A 17,584-nucleotide genomic window follows, 5' to 3' on the forward strand; every position below is an offset into this window, starting at 1 on the left:
TGTTTGTTCTTCTGGCAGTCCATGGTACATTCATTATTCTTTGCCAGCACTGTAATTCAAACGCATTGATTCTTTCTTATCCATTGTTCAGCTTTTGCATACATATACCCATTTTTCTAGGACATAAGTGTCCGGAGACATTCCGTTGTAGACCTTCTTGTGGGTTTACCAGAGTGGCTGTAACTCGACCCCAGGTCCTGCACTAAGGAATTACATTGGGATACAGGGTATTGAATGATGAAAATCTCATAGGGATAACTTTGAATCTGTCCTAAGTTATCAGAAAATTAAGTGATATATGGGAATGAAGGCTTTTTATTAGTAACAAATCACTTTAACACTCACAGTGAATAGGTCAATGCCTGGTGTGAGAGGACCTGGTCCAGGGCACATCCGTCCTTGCCTGCCCACAGCTCTTTCTGAGCCCTCCACCTGCAGGTGGGTGCTAAGTTCGCAGCGTAAAGTAGAAGTAGCCTGTAGTCATTTAAAGTGTTGCAAAACTTTGGTCTTTGGAATCGAAAACAATCTATGTGAATGAATCTCTGAAGAAAATGAGGTCCTTAATCTCCTGATGGCTGGTCATTCTGTGGATTGTTATTTAATCTATCAGTTGACTTTTAGGCATAGGCATGAGGCAGATCCAGGGATGCAGAGGAATTTAGGGTAGATAGAGAGCATCCTCACTCTCTATAAACCATTACTGTCACATGGACTCCAACTCATAGCAACCCTATTGGACAGAGTAGAACTGCCCCATAGGATTTCCAAGGCTGCAGTCTTTAAAGAAGCAGACTGCCACATCTTTCTGCTGCAGAGCAGCTGGTAGGTTTAAACTGCCCTTTCGGCCAGCAACCAAGCACTTAACCACTGCACCACCAGGGCTCCTTTCTGTAAAGATTACATCCTCAACCTACAACTTCATTATTTATCTGTCCACCAAGTGGGTAACACTGGATCTGCAGATTTCTAGGCTAGGGTGGAAAATAATCAGCCTGGCATATTTTAGATCCAATTCTGCCAGAAAACGGAGTGGGCCCCTCTACCCCACCGTGTTTCTTTTTAGCCTTCTAATTTTGTTACTGATGAATTTATAACCACCCAGAGAGCAGAAAATACAGCTTTCTCAAAGCTTGGCCAAAGTCCTTGGACTGGTAGCATTCCTAGGACTTTTTAGCCAAGAAACTAAGATTCTAAGATCTTTGAGGATAAAGGGGTCGGGGAAATGGGAATATGCCATGGGCAGGTATCTGCTTTGTCCACAGGTAACCAGACCTTGAACATTCTGTCTGGTTCTATAGTTCACTGCATTATCACTGAATAGAGGTGGATTTGGAGAAGACTTTAAACAAAGTAGGTCCCTGGATGGCGAAAACAGTTTGTGCTTGGCTACTAACCAAAAGATTGGCAGTCTACCCACTGAATCTACCCACTGGCACCACAGAAGAAAGGCCTGGTGACCTACTTCCATATGATTGAAAACCCTATAGATTACAGTTCCACTCTGACACACATGGGGTCGCCATAAGTTGGAATCCACTTGATGGCAATGGGTTTGGTGAAGCAGAGTGTTTGTCCCCTCCCCAGGAGTGGAAGCCGACTGGCTGCCTGTCTCTCAGCACCATCCAGCTATCATAGTCTTTGCTTTCCCTACAGAATTAGCAGGGTAGCTGCGTGAAGGACATTGGTGAGGGTGTGAATGTCTCCTCAGTCCTGGGACAGTGGCCAGTCAACGTAGGCACTTGGTCTCTTCTGTGTTTCATAATAGCCAGTATCAAATAACACAGTATCTGGAAAATTTTGTCTAAAAATTAACGAAAGAGTCGAACCTTCACAACAACATTTCAATGTGCTGAATTTGACTTAGGAAATCCAGACTGGGTAGGTAGGAATCGGTCACAAAAGGGAGAAGCTGTAATATGTAAAATTTGAGGTGGACAAAAGATAACTTTTTAATGGCATCAGATCTCTTTGGTTGAATTTAGATGGAACAGAATTGATACACTTGAAAATAATTTCAATAAAAGTAAAATGGAAAAGTTTATCTGTGTTGTATAAAAACAGGTGAAGAGATTAGGTTTGCTTAATGGAGTTAAGTTCAGAAGATTCTCAACAGAATTTCATCCATACTGATACAGTCTTGATGGAACTCTGGATGTATAAGCAGCCCAGACTTCCTTGGGAAGAAAGGAGCGGGATCGCAAAGCCCTGCATCCATCTGGCATCATGAAGCAGCTGTGACTCCTTTCTTTGGTGGCATTTGGCCAGGCACACATGCATTTGGAAGCCCTGTGGGCCCTGGAAGGCCATCTGCTTTTCACACACTTCCACAGGGCACCTGCCTTGGCCATGGGGAGACTTTGCTTCTCTGGTAGTTGAAAGGGTGCTCTGGGTAAGGGGGTACTTGGTTATGGGGGTGCAAAGGCAGAGCTGGGCAAGGGGTGGAGATGCTACTAACTGTAGAGACTTCCTCCCAAAAGTAATTCCTATCACATGGCTTGAGGGCTGGCTGTGAGGTAGAGAGATATTAAAAGCTCTATTATTCAAAGACTGGTTGTTTAGGTGCCTTGATTTCATGCCTCCTTGTTCCCATTGCCCACTGAACCCCCTTGGGAAAGGGTCTAAAAGAAAGTAAAACTCAAATCAGGTATTAGCAACTTCTGTTAAACTTTCATGAGAGGTGTGCGACAGAGCGCGAGTGAAAACATGGGAATTGGAGACTGTAATAAAATAGCAAAATTTTGTGTTCTCCTTAATGAAGGAGAAATAAGGTCTATGTAGCTTTTAATTCTCCATATTGTCTCTGGTCCTGCATGGCAGTAGTCATTGGAGAGTGTCCACATTTATTGTGCATATGCTTGGTTTGGAGAAAACATTTCATCCCATTTTCCTCTCTTTCAGGTTTCAAGTGCCCCATTTGCTCCAAGTCTGTGGCTTCTGATGAAATGGAAATGCACTTTATAATGTGTCTGAGCAAACCACGCCTCTCCTATAATGGTAAGAGCTCAGCCTACCTCACCTGCCACCTTGAGTGTCAGCCAGGGGGTGGGAGGTAGATGGTTCTGTGAGGAGCCTTTGATGATGGTCTCCCCAACATCACATGGCTTTGTGCAGCATTTCTACCCTGCCTTCCGGCAGAAATGCCTCAGTGGTAATAAGGAGCCAGACTTTTGCAGGGGGACTTGTAGAAGTTGGAGAAAAAGAGGAGCGGGACAAGGAAGGGAGGCATCGGATCAGGTTCAAGGTACACTGTCTCTCAGGTTGCTCAATTCTTTTGAGCTTTATTCTGCACCATCACTTCATTGGACCTTTGGTTGGAAGATAGGGCCATTCCTTCACTGTTCACACACCTGCCTGTGGTTGGCTCCAAGACATCTGGACTCACTCCAAGAGTTAGTTCTGAGCAACAGAAGGGCCCCAGAGGGAGCACCATCTCCTTGGGGAAGGGCTATCTCTCTGTTGGTGGTGTGCAGGGAGTACTGGGAAGCCTGGTTGTTCTCCTTGTCACTCTGCAACTCTCAAACACCTGATTAAGTTCTGTGAGCATAAGTACAATACTTGGACACCCTTTAGTGATTAAAAACGCTGGCACACTACCTAGTTGCTCTACCACGGCCAAGCTGCTTCATACCACGGCCATGCTGCTTCCTACCTGGGAGGCTGTCGCAGAGCTGAGCAGTGAATAATAGGATAGGATCATGGAGCCAGAGGAGTCTGTGAATCCCAGGTCACCCTAACATGGCACCTCTGTGAACAAAATGAATGTAAACAGGGACAGATTACCTATAAGCAAGGTATGCATGGGTTTACTTGTGCTTACTTACGAATCTGTATTGCACAATTTCACCTGTTTTTCACCATACCTTTGATGAAACCCATGTGATATCGTGTGCTACAAATTAGTAAGTAAACACAATTAAGCCCATGCGTACCTTCCTTATTGTAAGCCTACGCGTATCTTGCTTATGGTTAATCCGCCCCTGAGTGTAAACATCTGCTGGGTATGGTGTGGGTAAGGATTTGGAGTTAAACTGATTTGAGTTCAAATCCTGCCTCTACCACTTACTGACTATATAGTCTTGGAAAAGTTGCTTAACTTAACAGAGCCTCAGGTTTCTGGTCCATAAAATGGGGATATCGATAGCCATTTTGTAGCCATTTATGTGTGATGAGGTATTACACATAAAACACTACAATCCAGAGCCTGGTACATGGAAGTCATGGCCACCATGAAAGACAAGAGGCCTTCCACAGATTTCTTTTCATCTTTTGTCACAGTGGACTGACTTCTCTTTGATGCTGCACACCCTCTGGCACTGGTGATTCTCTGGTTTTCCACTCTGTTAGGTGTTGAGTCTGGTCTTCAAACCGTGTTCATCAGAGAGCCATGTCTTCTAAGACAACAGGTGCTGAGTCTGAATGGGGGGCTCTCTCCAGCCCTGGGACGGGACCCACCTTCTAGGATTAAAGTCACATCCATGGTCAGGAGGAGTCCTGTGATTACTTAGAGTCTTGAGGACTGTGCTCAAGGGGAACCTGGGTAATTCAGCCCCATCCTGACTGTGGAAGTTTCCAGGATAAACCTTCCTCACAGGCCCGTCCTTGGGCTCCTGCCCTGATAGCTTCCTCAGACCCAGACATGCTCCTTTCCCCACACAGCACTGGTCTAGGGAGGGCCTCTGGTGCTGGTGGAGAGTTTATCACTTTCCAGATTACTCCTGGGAAGTAAGCATGAAGAACCTGATCTACTTAGTTCTCCTGAAAGCATATCAACTCTGCTCTTATCTCGTATTTAATTGCTTGGCCAAAAGGTTTTGGATGCAGTGGCCGTGCTGCCCACTTGTTCTAGCTGCAGGCAAGCCATTAACCTTTGCTCAGGGTGGAGACCAGCTGCAGGGCAGGTTGTGGCCCTGTCTCACCCCCCCAGCAGATCTTTCCCCATTTATATCCTACCTAGTGTCAGGGAAGCCTCTTGTTTTCTCCAGGGGACAAGGGAAGGCTGTCCCCTGGAGACTGGCTGCCACTGTGTCTCTGACTCTTGTCATGTGTGCCCTGGGCTTCCTGTCAGACTTGAGTATGTGCATTCTGTCGAGGGTCCTCAAGATCAGCTTTGTTCCTCTTACCCATCTCTGCTTGGGACCACAGAGGGAGAGGAGTCCTCTCTTGCGTCTCACAGCCCTCCCCAACCATGGCCTCACAGACTGTATTCACTTATCTGCCCACATGTGTGGAGATCTCATGAAGACATCTTTTTGTCCTGTGGGCTTTTGGAGAGAGTTCTCTGTAGAACACTGTCTTTGCTATAATAAGAACACAAAGAAGCCTCAGAATGGCCTCTGACAGAGAGAGCATGGCTATTGGAGTCATCAGGGAGAACTTTGAGAGAGCAGCTGTGGAGGCAGAGTCCTCTTGGGGCCACCCTGAGTAAGGGGCTACCCCACGTGCCTCACTTGGAGAACAGGGAAGATGAACTGCCCATGGTGTCTCCTAGTGTCTCGGTCCTCTTCTGGATTAGCCCTTGAGCACCTGGTTTTACCAGTACATGTCCTACCAACCAGCAGCCATAGGGGAGGGTCATCCTTTCCTTTTTACCCCTGCCTGCACAGGAGACCAGGCTTGGCCACCCAGCTTGAGCACAAATGATCCACAGAAACTATGATTGGTGTCCCTTCGGAGGAAGAAAGGTTAGCTGGCTTAGCCCACAGCCCAAGCATAAGCTGTACCAGTCCTATTTTTCCCTCTTCCTCTAATTGAGAGGCTACCTCCTCAAGGTGTCAGGAGGGACTGGAAACTAGAGGCTTTAAAGTCAAGCATCACTTTTGCAAAAGCTGTTCTTTTACCACTAGAGGCAAAGTTCCATCCAGTGGTACTGTCAGTGGAATTTGCCTGAAAATGAAGAAGGTGCTTCAGAACCAGTGGTCTAATCCCTCTGTGGGTCCTGTTAAGGCAAAAAGGAGACCTTCGTGGCCTGGACTGCTTATATTCAGGCATTTGTCTTACCTGAAGACACCCAAACCTTCAGATAAGAGGAAAGCATTTTACCAGCTGGGATTTGAAAGCTTGGAGTACAAGTCTCTAGGGGACAACTACAGGTCTAGGGTCTGTTCTAGTTCCTTCTTCGATTCAGACAATCCTTTTCTATAAAAACTAGAGACCAGGGCTTAGCCATCAGCTTCCTCTCTGGCTCTTTCTTAGCATTGTCATGAAGCTAGGAGGGTCAACAGTCCTCCTCACCTTCTCCGGGGACCATGGGCCAAAACCCAGAGCCCCCCAAGTCAGGAAATATGGGTGTTTATTTTAGCCTATCAGTACCATGTTTTATCCATGATCTCTCTTCATCCCAGCCTCCCCTGTTCCACTCCACCTTTTCTGTTAAAAAGAAAAATTGTAAAGAGACTTAAACAATCTGTGAGTGTAGAGCTCTTAGGATCTTTCTGGAAAGGGAGCAAGATGAGGCTTTCTTAATGGGGAGAGAGAGAGAGAGAGAGAGAAGTGCTGTTTCCCCATAAAGATCTGCTAGACCTCCTGATCACTCCCCTGGAGACATCCCATCTACACACACACACACACACACAAACCATGCACACAGATACATACACGTGCTTTCTGAAATTTCTGGCACCAATTGGGGAAATTTTTAGAAAATTTACGGTAGTTATATAAGATGAAATTTAGTTAACCACCAGAGGAAAAAAAGTGGAAACCTCCTAAATGAGGCAGATAGAAAGTAGTATTTTTCTTATTATGAGGGTTGGCCTGAGCAGTGGGTTGGAAGGCCTCCAGTAGTCGCCTGCCAGATTTAAAAAAAAAAAAAATTAGAAAAGGCAAGACTAGTTTAACTGGTTCACCTCATGCCCAGGAGAAACGTGCAGACTAGTACCTGGTGCTCCCAGAGCAAGTGCCTGGCGATCAAGGCTGGTGATTGAGCTGAATCATACAGGAGGGGCAGGGAAGGGTGGTGGACCTCAAAGCACTGAGGGTGACATCCTTTGTTCCTGGAGCTCTCGTCCCCAGGCAGCTGTAGACCAGGACTCCTGGAAGATGTGGGCACAGCGTAAGAGAGAGGAAGGAGCAGGTGGGACCCAGTGATTTGGGTGGGTGTGGTCAGCTTGAGTGGGCCTTTTGCTTTCTCTCCCTTCCCCACCTCCGTTTACAGTTCTGAGACTTTGGGAATGTACCCTCCAGGAGCACTCGAACTGTGACTCTCAAATTGCTCTGCCAGCAGAATGAATCTCAATATGTGGGGGTCTGACGTTGCTATGAACAGAAGAGAATCCTAATAGCATGGGGCATGGATATAAGACCCAAGGTCCCTGGCCCCAGGCGAGTATGTCTGTGGCAGCTTCCTTTGTCAGCAGTATAAGGAGGGCGTGGTTGTCAAACTGCTTCAGAAGATAGTCTCTCCCCTTTCCAACCCATGCCCTGCTTCTTATTGTCACAACCCTCTCCTCTTGCCAAGGGTCACTGCCCCCATCTTCAAGGGCTCTTGAACTGTTAATTGTCACACGAGCTTTCTTTAAAGGAGAGGGAGCCTGGCTCCTGTAAAAGCAAAAAGACCTTCCGCCTATAGTTTATCCCAAGCAGAACCAGCAGACACCTGTAAACGGTGCTTATTTGACCTGTTGTGTCTTCTGCTCTCAGAGACCCCTGTGGGGGGCTGGAAGCACTTTTTCTCATGCCTGGGGAAGCCACTGTGGGCTGGGAGTTTGCCGGCCCTGCGTGGGGTGCCAGGAGCTATTGTTGGGTGCTGCAGCAGCGCTAGAGTCAGACAGCTGCAGAGGTGTCTGGATGCTCCTTCTAGGAGGTAGGAGGGAGGGAGGGAAGAAGGGAGGAGGTGGACTCTCCCAGATTGACCGAGGCTGGGTGAATGAGGACTAGGAGGGAGGAAGCCTGCAGGGCCAATGCAAGGGGGGAGCCAGAAAGGGCTGGCTCTAGGAGAGGGGACTGGGCAGGGTAGCTGGGGGGCCTGTCAGTATGAAGCCCCCAGGCCTCTGCTGCCAGGGCAGTGTCTGGCTCACCTTCTGGGGTCTCATCACTGCTGCCCAATTTGCCTAACGATTAATTGAGTTGCATCTAACAGTCCTGGGGTGTTGGAGTGGGCATGCTGCTGCTGATGGGGGAGCCTAAGTCCCCCTTTGCCTGGAGAGCAGAGTCCCCCAGATTTCCCAAGAAGGGTGCCAACCAGGCCGGGAACCATCGACACTGCCCCTTCCTGGTCCCTGGGAGCCCGGGCAGTTGCACTGTGCAGACTGAAGAGGCTGCAAGACCAGGAGCTCTGCACCCAGGCTGGAAATGAGGCCAGGGGGTGCAGCCTGGGTCTCCCCATCATCTGCCAAGTGTTCTCCCCCTGGCTCCCACCTTCCTTCCCGCTGGGCCTTAGCTGCCACCAGGCATGGGGAATTGATATGCATATTCCACTCTGCTGCTGACTCAGAACTCACAATACCAGCCTTCCTTCCAGCCATCAGAAATGTGGCTGTGGCGTTTGGGCCTCCCCACCCCTCCATGCTGCCAGCAGCTCCCGGGGCCTTGGGGAGTGTTTTGCCAGAGCTGCCCACAGGGCACGTAAGTCCCAGTGTGGCAGGCCAAGGGCAGCAACGCAGCTCCCTAAGATCTGGCCTGTTCTCTCCGAGCACCCAGGTTCCTCCACCACCACCTCCCCGCATTCACACATCCACACAAGGATTTGAAGCTGCTGCCTGTGAGCTGGGTAGTGTTTTGCAGCACAAGGGAAGAGACCCATGTCACCTGGTCTTGTAAGGAAAGGAGGCAAGGTGGCCTAGTGGAAGGGATTGGGCTTGGAGTTAGATCTGGATTCATATCCCAATTTGGCCACCCACCAGCTGCCTGGGCTCATCCAAGCCACCCGACTTCTTTGGGCTGCATCTGGAAGGTGAGGGCATTGAGGTATATCTGTGAGGTTCCCGGCATGTAGCCGGGCCCAAAGACATGAGGGCTTGTTTTTCTCTTCCTTCTACGTTTGTTTGATGGACAGCTGCTGTCAGGAGGGCTGCACCTGGATCTCCAAGAGGGAGCAGAAGTAGTTCATCACCTCCCACCCCCAGCCCCATCACAGTCTTCATACCTCCCATTTTGGTGCCAGAGACCTGGACCTGCCATTCTGGTTTGGTCCCTCGGTCTGACTGGAGGGACAGGCGTTTGGCAACCCTGGCCAGGCCAAACACACTTCCAAACTCTCCCTTGGTCTGCTTTGTTCGCTAGAATCAAGAAGCTTGGGGGACGAGGCAGTAAGAAAAAGGCAGAATTCACAAAGGCAGAAAGTGCAGCTTGTTTCTGTGTTCTTATCAACCAGCATTTGTTGGGCCCCTCCTCTGGGGACGTAGGACAGCAGGGGGCCGAATTTCTGTGGGCTTGGAGTCCTCGGCTTTGTGCTGTGAAGTCTCAGCTATGACCTCCCCTCACAACAGGCAGCAGGTTCCCATCTGATGTGTCGATGTCTTGTGGGAGCCAGTTGACAGCCACACTTCGGCCTTGGCCACTTCCACTCCTCTCCTAGGACCGCAGGGACATTTCGGGGCCGCTGATTCCCAGAGCCCCAGGGATTGGGACAGGAAGTTTCAGTCACCCACTCAGACCTCTTGCTGGCCTTGTGCTCCTCCTCCTTGGGCTGTGGGAAGAATGCTGCCCACTGGGCACTGCACTGGGTGTGTGCCCTACTGGCTTTCCCAGGCTGTTATACTTCGAGCACCTGACTCCTCCCCTCCCCCAGGAGCCTCCAGGCAGCCTTTTGCAGCCAGTGGCCTCAATTCCAGTGAAATGTGCTCCCTGCTATGTGCCAGCCTGGCTGGGTTCCTCACAGTGCTCAGACCAGGCTAGCGCTGCACTGTGTATAGAGATGCTTTATAAAATGTGGTGTGGTGGGGATCTATGGTTGGGTAAGTCTGAGTCCATTAATTTTGCCCTAGGAGAAGAAAGTGAATTGCCCGATGCCTCTCACCTTCCCCTGGTGTTATTCAATATGAAAAGATAGGAGAGTCAATCCAATCTTGTTGGAGAAGAAAGCCTTTAAGCCTTATCTCCAGCTGGCTTCTCCTGTCCCAGACCCCAGTCACCCCTAAGGGTTCACTGCTAGAGTTGACTCAGACTGAGAGCGTGCAGCCTGGGTGGGAAGCTATTTGGGTCCCAGAGAATTCTAACTTGCTGCTTGGGCTCACAGCTGAGTTACCAATCAGTAAGAGGGGGAAGTACAAGGGGAAACTAATTAGGAATCAATACTGTCGTCACACTCCAAAGGAAATCATGCTTGAGTATGGAGTATGATGTGAAAAAAGGAACTAAGATCTGTTGCCCAAACCCTCATTTTAGATGAAATGCCTAAGACAAAGAAAGCAGAAAATACATGTCCTAGAATGTCCACAGTATGACTGTGCCTTCTCAAATCTGGAATATTTTTCCTCCCACCTTTATTGGGGTTTTTTCCTCTGATATTTTATTATGAAAAATGTCAAACATACAGCACAGTTGAGTTTTGCAGTAAACACTTATCTACCCACCACCTAGAGTCTACATTGTATTATACTTACCTTATCACATTATCTGTTACCCCACCCCTCTATCCATCCACCAAATCCCTCTTATCCACTTGATGCATTTCAGAGTAAAATGCAGATACCAGCATACTTTCTTTTTTTAGTAGTTTAAAATAGCAGTCATTTATTATTTGTAACAAGTCTAAAGAGGTTCTGCAGATCTGGGCCAAACTTGGCTGATCTCATGTGTTTAGGTTCAACTGATGAGTAAGCTTGGGCCTGGCTGGTCTAAGATGGCCTTAGCTGGGCAGCCTCTGTTGACTGTTTTCCACATCCCTTCAGCAGGCTAGCTTGGGCTTGTTCACATGCCAGTGGCAGGATGCTGAGACAGAGAGAGGAAACATGGAAGCCTCTTAAGGTCTTGCTTGGAATTGGCACACAGCCACTTCTGTCACATCCTACCTGCTTCACATGGCCAGCTCAGATTCAAGGGGTAGGAAAACAGGCTCCACCTGTTAATGGGAGTGGCCAGACAATCACATTGTACTCCATCTACCATAAGTCGTAGCTACCACAGGTAGGAACTATTATTATCTTCATGTTATAGATAAAGTAACTATGGTTCCAGGAGGTTGAGTATCTTGCCCAAGTTCATGTAGCTGGTAAGTGAAGAACCAGGAGTTGCACCTGGCTTAATAGGCAGAACAGAGCCAATGAAGATATTAGCATGGAAGTAATGTTACCAGGAGAAAAAGAAGGAAGGGGGATCTTTCTATGGCTAAATGGTGGCACCACAGAGAATACAAATCTTGACAATTCCAGCATCAGTTCACCCCATTTTCCACTCAAGTATAGAGAGGTGTTAGGACTTAGCATTCTCTCTCTCTCTTTTAAAAAAATGTATTGTGGTAAAATATATAACAAAAATTTGCTATTTTAACCAATTTCAGGTATACAATTCAGTAGTATTAATTACACTCACCACGTTGTGCAACCACCAGTATACTTCTTTATTGGGTTTTTTTAATTATAAAAGTAATGCACATTCAAACAATACAGAAGTATATAAAAATCTTTTTTCTTCTAATCTGCCTCTCCTCCAGCACTATTAAAATTTGTGTATCCTATCAGACATTTTTCTATGCTTGCACAAACATATATATGCACAAATAATTATGTATGGCATTTGGCACCTTAAAAAAATGGAATCATCCCTTTATATTAATCTGTAGCTTGCCATGTCTGGCGTCTAAGCTTACATGCTAGTGGCAGGCTGCGTGCCAGCTCCTTTTTCTGTCCTGGGATTGTTCCTGTCTCCTTTCAGGTGGGCCCTTGGGTTACCTAGATGTTAACAGTCAGAGAAAATGACCACAGGTTGTCCTGGTAGCCAGGAAGCTAGGAGTGACTTATCTTACAACTCCTGCGCGTGGGGAATTAAGTTTAGAATTGGTTCTGCTATGTGCATCTTCCTCGGGGTTCCTGGTGGGGCACTTGTAGTCTAGGCCCTGAAGAATCCTCATCTTGTCATCTTGACATGGGACCCACTTGTCTCCCTTTCCATCATAATCATCAGAGGCTGCAAAGAAGCAGCAATAGAGGAGGAACCCAAGAGGAGGGGTCAGTCCCAGCACTACCATTCATGAACCTTCTGACTTTAGGCAGGAAGTTTAATCTCTCTGGGTTTTGGTATCCTCATTTGCAAAATGGAATAACACCATCTGCCCTGCCAAGCTCTTAAGATTTTGAGACTTAAATGAAAATATGCACACACACATACACACACACACTCACACAAGATCTCATTACGTGTCATTGGCAATGTTCACAAGCAATTAAAATATTTTAGTGGTGGGGAATTGATCTTGCTACAAGCTCTCTCTCCTGCCTTTACATACTTAACCCCGATCTCTTAGTGCTTCTCCTTTGGTTGTGTGAACTTCTAGGCAGCCTTTTGCTCACTTTGCATTCACCTGCCCTTCAAATATTGAAGTCAACCTGGGTTCAGTCTTCTGCCTTCTTTGGATTTCAGGATAAACTTTCTCCCCAGACAGTCTTTAATCCCACATCTGTATCTGCCACCCACGTCTCTATTCTCAACTCCAGATCTAGACTTCCAGCAGACTCCTGGAGGTCTCTATTAGCATGTCTCAGTGGAAACCCCTGGTTGACAGCTCCCACCTATCTCTAAATTGGTCACTTCCATCCCATGCCCATCCTCCTCCTCCAGATTTCCCTCTCTCAGTGCAGAGTCCCGTCTTCCCGGCTATCAGCACCCACCATTCCTCCCCTACTCTCCTGCACTGCTGCGTTGGCCTCCAAAGGCAGTTCCCTGTCTGTGGCCTCCTCAAGTCCATTCCCCAGAAGCTTCCAGAGACCAAATGTACCCCTCAGTTAACCAGATAAAGCCCAGACACCACCCCTTCCATGGCCGCATGTGTTTCTTTGCATTTGCCGTAGCAAACTTCTTGGAGTTCCCAGATGCACACATACTGTTTCTTTTGCCCAGAACATCTTCCCCTTCATCTTGTCCGTCAGGTTCACCTCAGCATCACCTTCTCCCAGAAACCTCCATGAACAGCCCCCACCCAGGTTAGGTGCCTTCTGTATCTCTCATACCTGGGCCTATCTTTATCGTAAGGCTTTCTTAGAAATTACTGTGCCTTCAGTTTAGTTTTCTTGTTCGACCTCCACTAGTAGACTATGAGCTCCTTGAATCCTGAGCTATGGCTTATTCAATGAGAGTCACCAGCGCACAGAACGTCATAGAAATTTAACAAAGACTGTTGGCTCGGCAGTGGTGGGAACCCATATTCTGCTCAGGATTTTTATTCACGATTCTGCTAATGGTCATGGTGTTCCGTAGTCTGCTTCCATTTGTTCTTGCCATGTTCCATTCTCACCATGACCATATTTTTCAAAACCAGAAATCAGTACCTCTGGCATATGTAAGTATTTAAGGGAAAAGTATATATAGGGAACAATAACGTGTAGGGAGACTACCTCACACTGCCTCTGCTATGTGCCTATCCCTTTCCAAGCTTTTTTCATCCTCTGTTGTTTGAGCCGCTTGGTTATTAGTCCTTTCTTGTCTCTGCAGTGAGGGCCTTAAGGACAAAGCCCGTCTTGGGCTTCAGTGTCCCCCGCAGAGCCTTGCACAGTCCAGGCCACCCCAGAAGCCCCAGCTGGTTCCTGGGCCCGTGTCAGCTTTGTGCTACCTGTCTGCTGGTGACTAACCCTCTGCTCTTGCCCTCCCCCCCCTGCAGATGATGTGCTGACTAAAGACACGGGTGAGTGCGTGATCTGCCTGGAGGAGCTGCTTCAGGGGGACACGATAGCCAGGCTGCCCTGCCTGTGCATTTATCACAAAAGGTACTGTTCAGCTGCATCCCACATCCCAGAGGCCCCTTTATGGGGCGGGGTGGGGGTGGGCAGACCCTCAGCCCTAGCCATGTTTCCCCTTTGGGTGTGGGACGACCTCTCCTCGTGCTTCGGGCTCTGAGAGGCATCGAGGCACAGGCCTGCGGATGGGCGTGCACTGTGCTGACAGAAGGGCTAGAGAAGGGTTGGAGCACCCCAAGCGCAGGTAGGGCTGAAGCGCCAGAGGTTTGGCTGTGGTTTGTTAGCTCTGTATGGCAGCAGCTGCTGGCGAGAGCTGTGCAGCCCGCAGGTTGGAGGTGCCCAGGATCCCACCTGGGGGATTTATTCTCCACCTGGCTCCCTGAGCCTTTTCTTTGTCCTCCACGGTGTGAGGGCCTTAATCAGTGCAAGGGAGGTGCATGGAGGGTATGCCTACTGGCACCTGGGCAGCCTCTGCTCCCAGTGGACAGGAGCCAGGAATCGCTGCTACCATCGGGCTGCAGCACTGCAGGCTGCTATAATTAATTAGCAGGGCCGAGGCTCGGCCTTGTGTTCCCGCCTGGGCCCCATTCTGGTTTCCAACTGGAAAGAAGACACCTCTCCCCTAACAGGGATGCACCGTGCTGCCTGTGGCCACCACCTGCTCTCTGGCTCCCTGAGCTTCCTCATGACACATAGGGCTTTCCAAAGCCCTGACTCTCGAGGCCGCGGGGTGACCATCCAGCCGACACACAGATGGGGCTGGTGCAGCGGAGGCTGGGGTTGGCCTGAGGGACGGAGACTTAGACTGGGTCACAGCACAGTGTTCTAGTGCCACAGGGAGGCACTAACCAGAACGAGAATAAGAAAATCTTTGGTCCTGCGGAGAATTATGCAAATAATCTGTCTGGTTCCTGTCTTTGAAAATACCCAGATGTTGGCTTACGAATCAGAAAGCTGTCTTGGGGCAAGCTCTGTTCCTTCTTCGATTCCAACAGTGCTTTTCTGTAAACACTAGAGACCAAGGCTTCCTTTCAGCCTCCTCCCTGGCTCGCTGTTAGCATTGCCACAAAGCCAGGAAAGTCCGGCCTTGCCTCCCCACCTACTCAGGGAAGGGTAGAGGCCAGTTGCCGACCGCAGCAGAGCCAGGTAGAGCTTGGTGTCTCCTGAGAAGCCACCCCCTCAGAGGGAGCCTCGGGGCTGCTCCTTTGACCAAGGAGAGGGCTCTCTCAGGACCTCGCAGCCATGGCCCTCTGCCATCTTTGCTCCCACCTCCCCACCCTTCAAACGTTAGAGATAGCCCTGTGCATTCTGCCTGCTCACCCTGCACCAATCTCTCTCTCTCTCGGAACTGTTGCCATCCTCCTAGGCTCCGTGCACTAAGGCCTTGGTCCTGCTCAAGGCCACAGCCTTCCCCTTCCCGTAGGGCCCAGCCCCACCCCCAATCCTGTACCTAGAACTGCACCAGGTTGGCTGCTGCTTCCAGCCGAGCCAAGATCAGTTTTGGTGTTCTGCCTTCTCTCTGCTTCAAAAGTGGGTGTCTAGAGGCACAGCTGTTTTTTTCCTGGGGTCCTTTCAGGAAAGATTTAGGAAACCTCTGCTCAGGAATCCGACCCTTTGAAAGTGCCCCCCCACAGAGCTGTCTGGTCAGCAAGTAACATCGTCTCCTTTGCCACCCCTTCCACTCAGTTGCATAGATTCATGGTTTGAAGTGAACAGATCTTGTCCAGAACACCCTGCGGACTGACCCTGCCGGGCGTGCTCGCTGACTCCTCTCAAAGGTGAGCCTGCCGGGAGGGGGTCTGGGCCCAGGCTCAGGTCAAGTCACCCAGGCGACCTGCAGTGTGGGCTGGGAAAGAGGGGGAAAGGACACGATACAAACTAAGATGTGTACACTACGAAGATGAATGTGCTCGAGTTAGAATTAGGTGAACAGACCAGTGTATTCCAGACAGGCAGGGTGAATCTCCCAAAGAAAGTCCAGGACTGTCCCGGAGTGCAGGGGCTGGAGGGGTAGCAGACTCTCGGGAGAATGGGGGGTGCACCCCACCCGGCCCTGTCCTCGCTGCCTGACTTGGGGCCAGTCCTCATCTTTTGGCATCTCCCTTTCTCTTTGGTGGCCAGGGGCTAACTGTCCCCCTGTCCCTATATGGACATTGCCCACATTCAGTGAGACAGCCTAGGAGACGGCGTACTGTCTACTGCAGAGTGCTTGTCGGCCATGGTCTTTACTGCTGGTTCTTCCCAACTGAAGCCACTTCCCTCACCCCCGCTTCCAGATGAGTCTGAGGCCTCCAGGCCCAACTCGGCCCCATCCACACCACAGCACAGGTCCTGATTCCATCAGCCAGCCAGCCAGCTCAGGTCCCCCCACAGTGTACCTACCCCTGTATAACTATCCTGGTTTGACCTCTCATTTCTTCCCCAGGGCACCTTGCTTTACCGATGGCCATCCTCTCCTGCCCCCATTTTACCTGTCCCTTCAGAGTTCTGGGCTGGCATTTCCTTTTTTTCTGGAAAACATACAAACCCCTCAGAAAAGCCAAAACCCTGACTCCACCTGACCTCATATCCAAAGGTTTGGGGGCTTCTTTTCTCTCTCTCCCTTTTTTTTTTTTTTTTGTTCCCCGCTAAGTTTATTTTATTTATTCCAAGTAAACTCCCAGAACAACTGATGATGTCAGACAAATCAGGGACATTTGCTCTTTGTACCTTCACCTCAAACACTGATGACCTGGGGAGAAGAAAAAGCAAGGGTGAGAGTGAGGCAGAGGGAGTGGAGCCCGGCGCTGGAGTGTGAGTCCAAATTCCCAGCATGATGTTTGGCTTCAGGGGCCCTCCCCAGACCGGAACCACAGACGCCTGCCCCGGCCTGCGCCCCAGTGGGATGGCATGCAGCCGGCCCTCTGGCCAGACGGAGCACGACTTATTTATTATGATCCACACAGGGACAGACAGGCCCTGTTCCTGAGAGGAGGCTCATCGGACATTGGGGCAGAGCTGAGCTTGGGACACCAGTGGGGACAGGGCACCCCTCCTGCACTGAATTCCAGAGAATGGCTCTCCCTTTCTCCCAGAGGACACCCCATTGGATGAGAGCGAGTTTGAGAGAAGAAGGAATCAACCGCTACCCTTCCCCTCGCCCCTCATCCCAGGAGGGAAAGGGCATTTTCTTTTTCACCTTTGAAAGGCGTTGTGGGTCTGTCTTTAAAGTGTTTACAAAAAAAAAAAAAAAATTATAAAAAAAAAACAAAGTCTAGTGTCGACTGGTGTTTTTCCTCGTGATGTTTACAGATTGCTGTCTGCTGCCCAACTGTAACCCACTCCGTGACAGAAACGAACCTGGCCTAGGTCTCCCGCCCAAGTTCTGAGGGCGTGTGTGCGTGACACACACAGTCCCTTCCTCCCCCTGACCCCCAGTCTGCCCTCGCCATCGCCAACCTCACTGCCTTTTTTTTTTTTTTTTTCCTTCCATTTTTTCTGTCTCAGTTTTGCACTTTTCCTTCCCTTGGGACCCTGATAATCTTGACTTTATTGCCGAAAAGCAACTTACAGAGGACCTTCTTTCCCCTCCATTCCCATTTGTTCCCCCCACTTTCCTCCTGGTTCGGGTCAGTTCAGAGGATTTAACCATCACAAGTGTCCTGCAAAAATGCCTGAACATTTTTCTTAGACTCGTGGATTTTTTCCCCCCCAGAAAACATAAAAAAAAAAAGGACTTATTTAAAAAAGATGTACAACCTACTCGTTTTCAGGCACTC

At 49.3% G+C, this 17,584-nt stretch overlaps 1 protein-coding gene across 2 annotated transcripts in view; it reads left to right on the forward strand.

Moving 5' to 3' along the window:
- ZNRF1 (zinc and ring finger 1) overlaps positions 1-17,053 on the forward strand; it is a 108,118-nt gene extending 91,065 nt beyond the window's left edge. Inside the window, exons 2-5 of one of the 2 annotated variants that reach the window (XM_004387816.3) lie at positions 2,899-2,994; positions 13,751-13,856; positions 15,513-15,604; positions 16,772-17,053. In XM_004387816.3, the coding sequence (XP_004387873.1) occupies positions 2,899-2,994; positions 13,751-13,856; positions 15,513-15,570 (260 nt within the window). In that variant the 3' untranslated portion in view covers positions 15,571-15,604; positions 16,772-17,053. Of the gene's footprint in view, positions 1-2,898; positions 2,995-13,750; positions 13,857-15,512; positions 15,605-16,251 lie in introns of both variants that reach the window. The other variant, XM_023741907.1, reaches the window with a different exon arrangement.
- Positions 17,054-17,584: the final 531 nt, after the last annotated feature.

This window comes from Trichechus manatus, unplaced genomic scaffold, assembly GCF_000243295.1.
Source record: "Trichechus manatus latirostris isolate Lorelei unplaced genomic scaffold, TriManLat1.0 scaffold00194, whole genome shotgun sequence".
In the NCBI taxonomy this organism is placed as follows: Eukaryota; Metazoa; Chordata; class Mammalia; order Sirenia; family Trichechidae; genus Trichechus; species Trichechus manatus.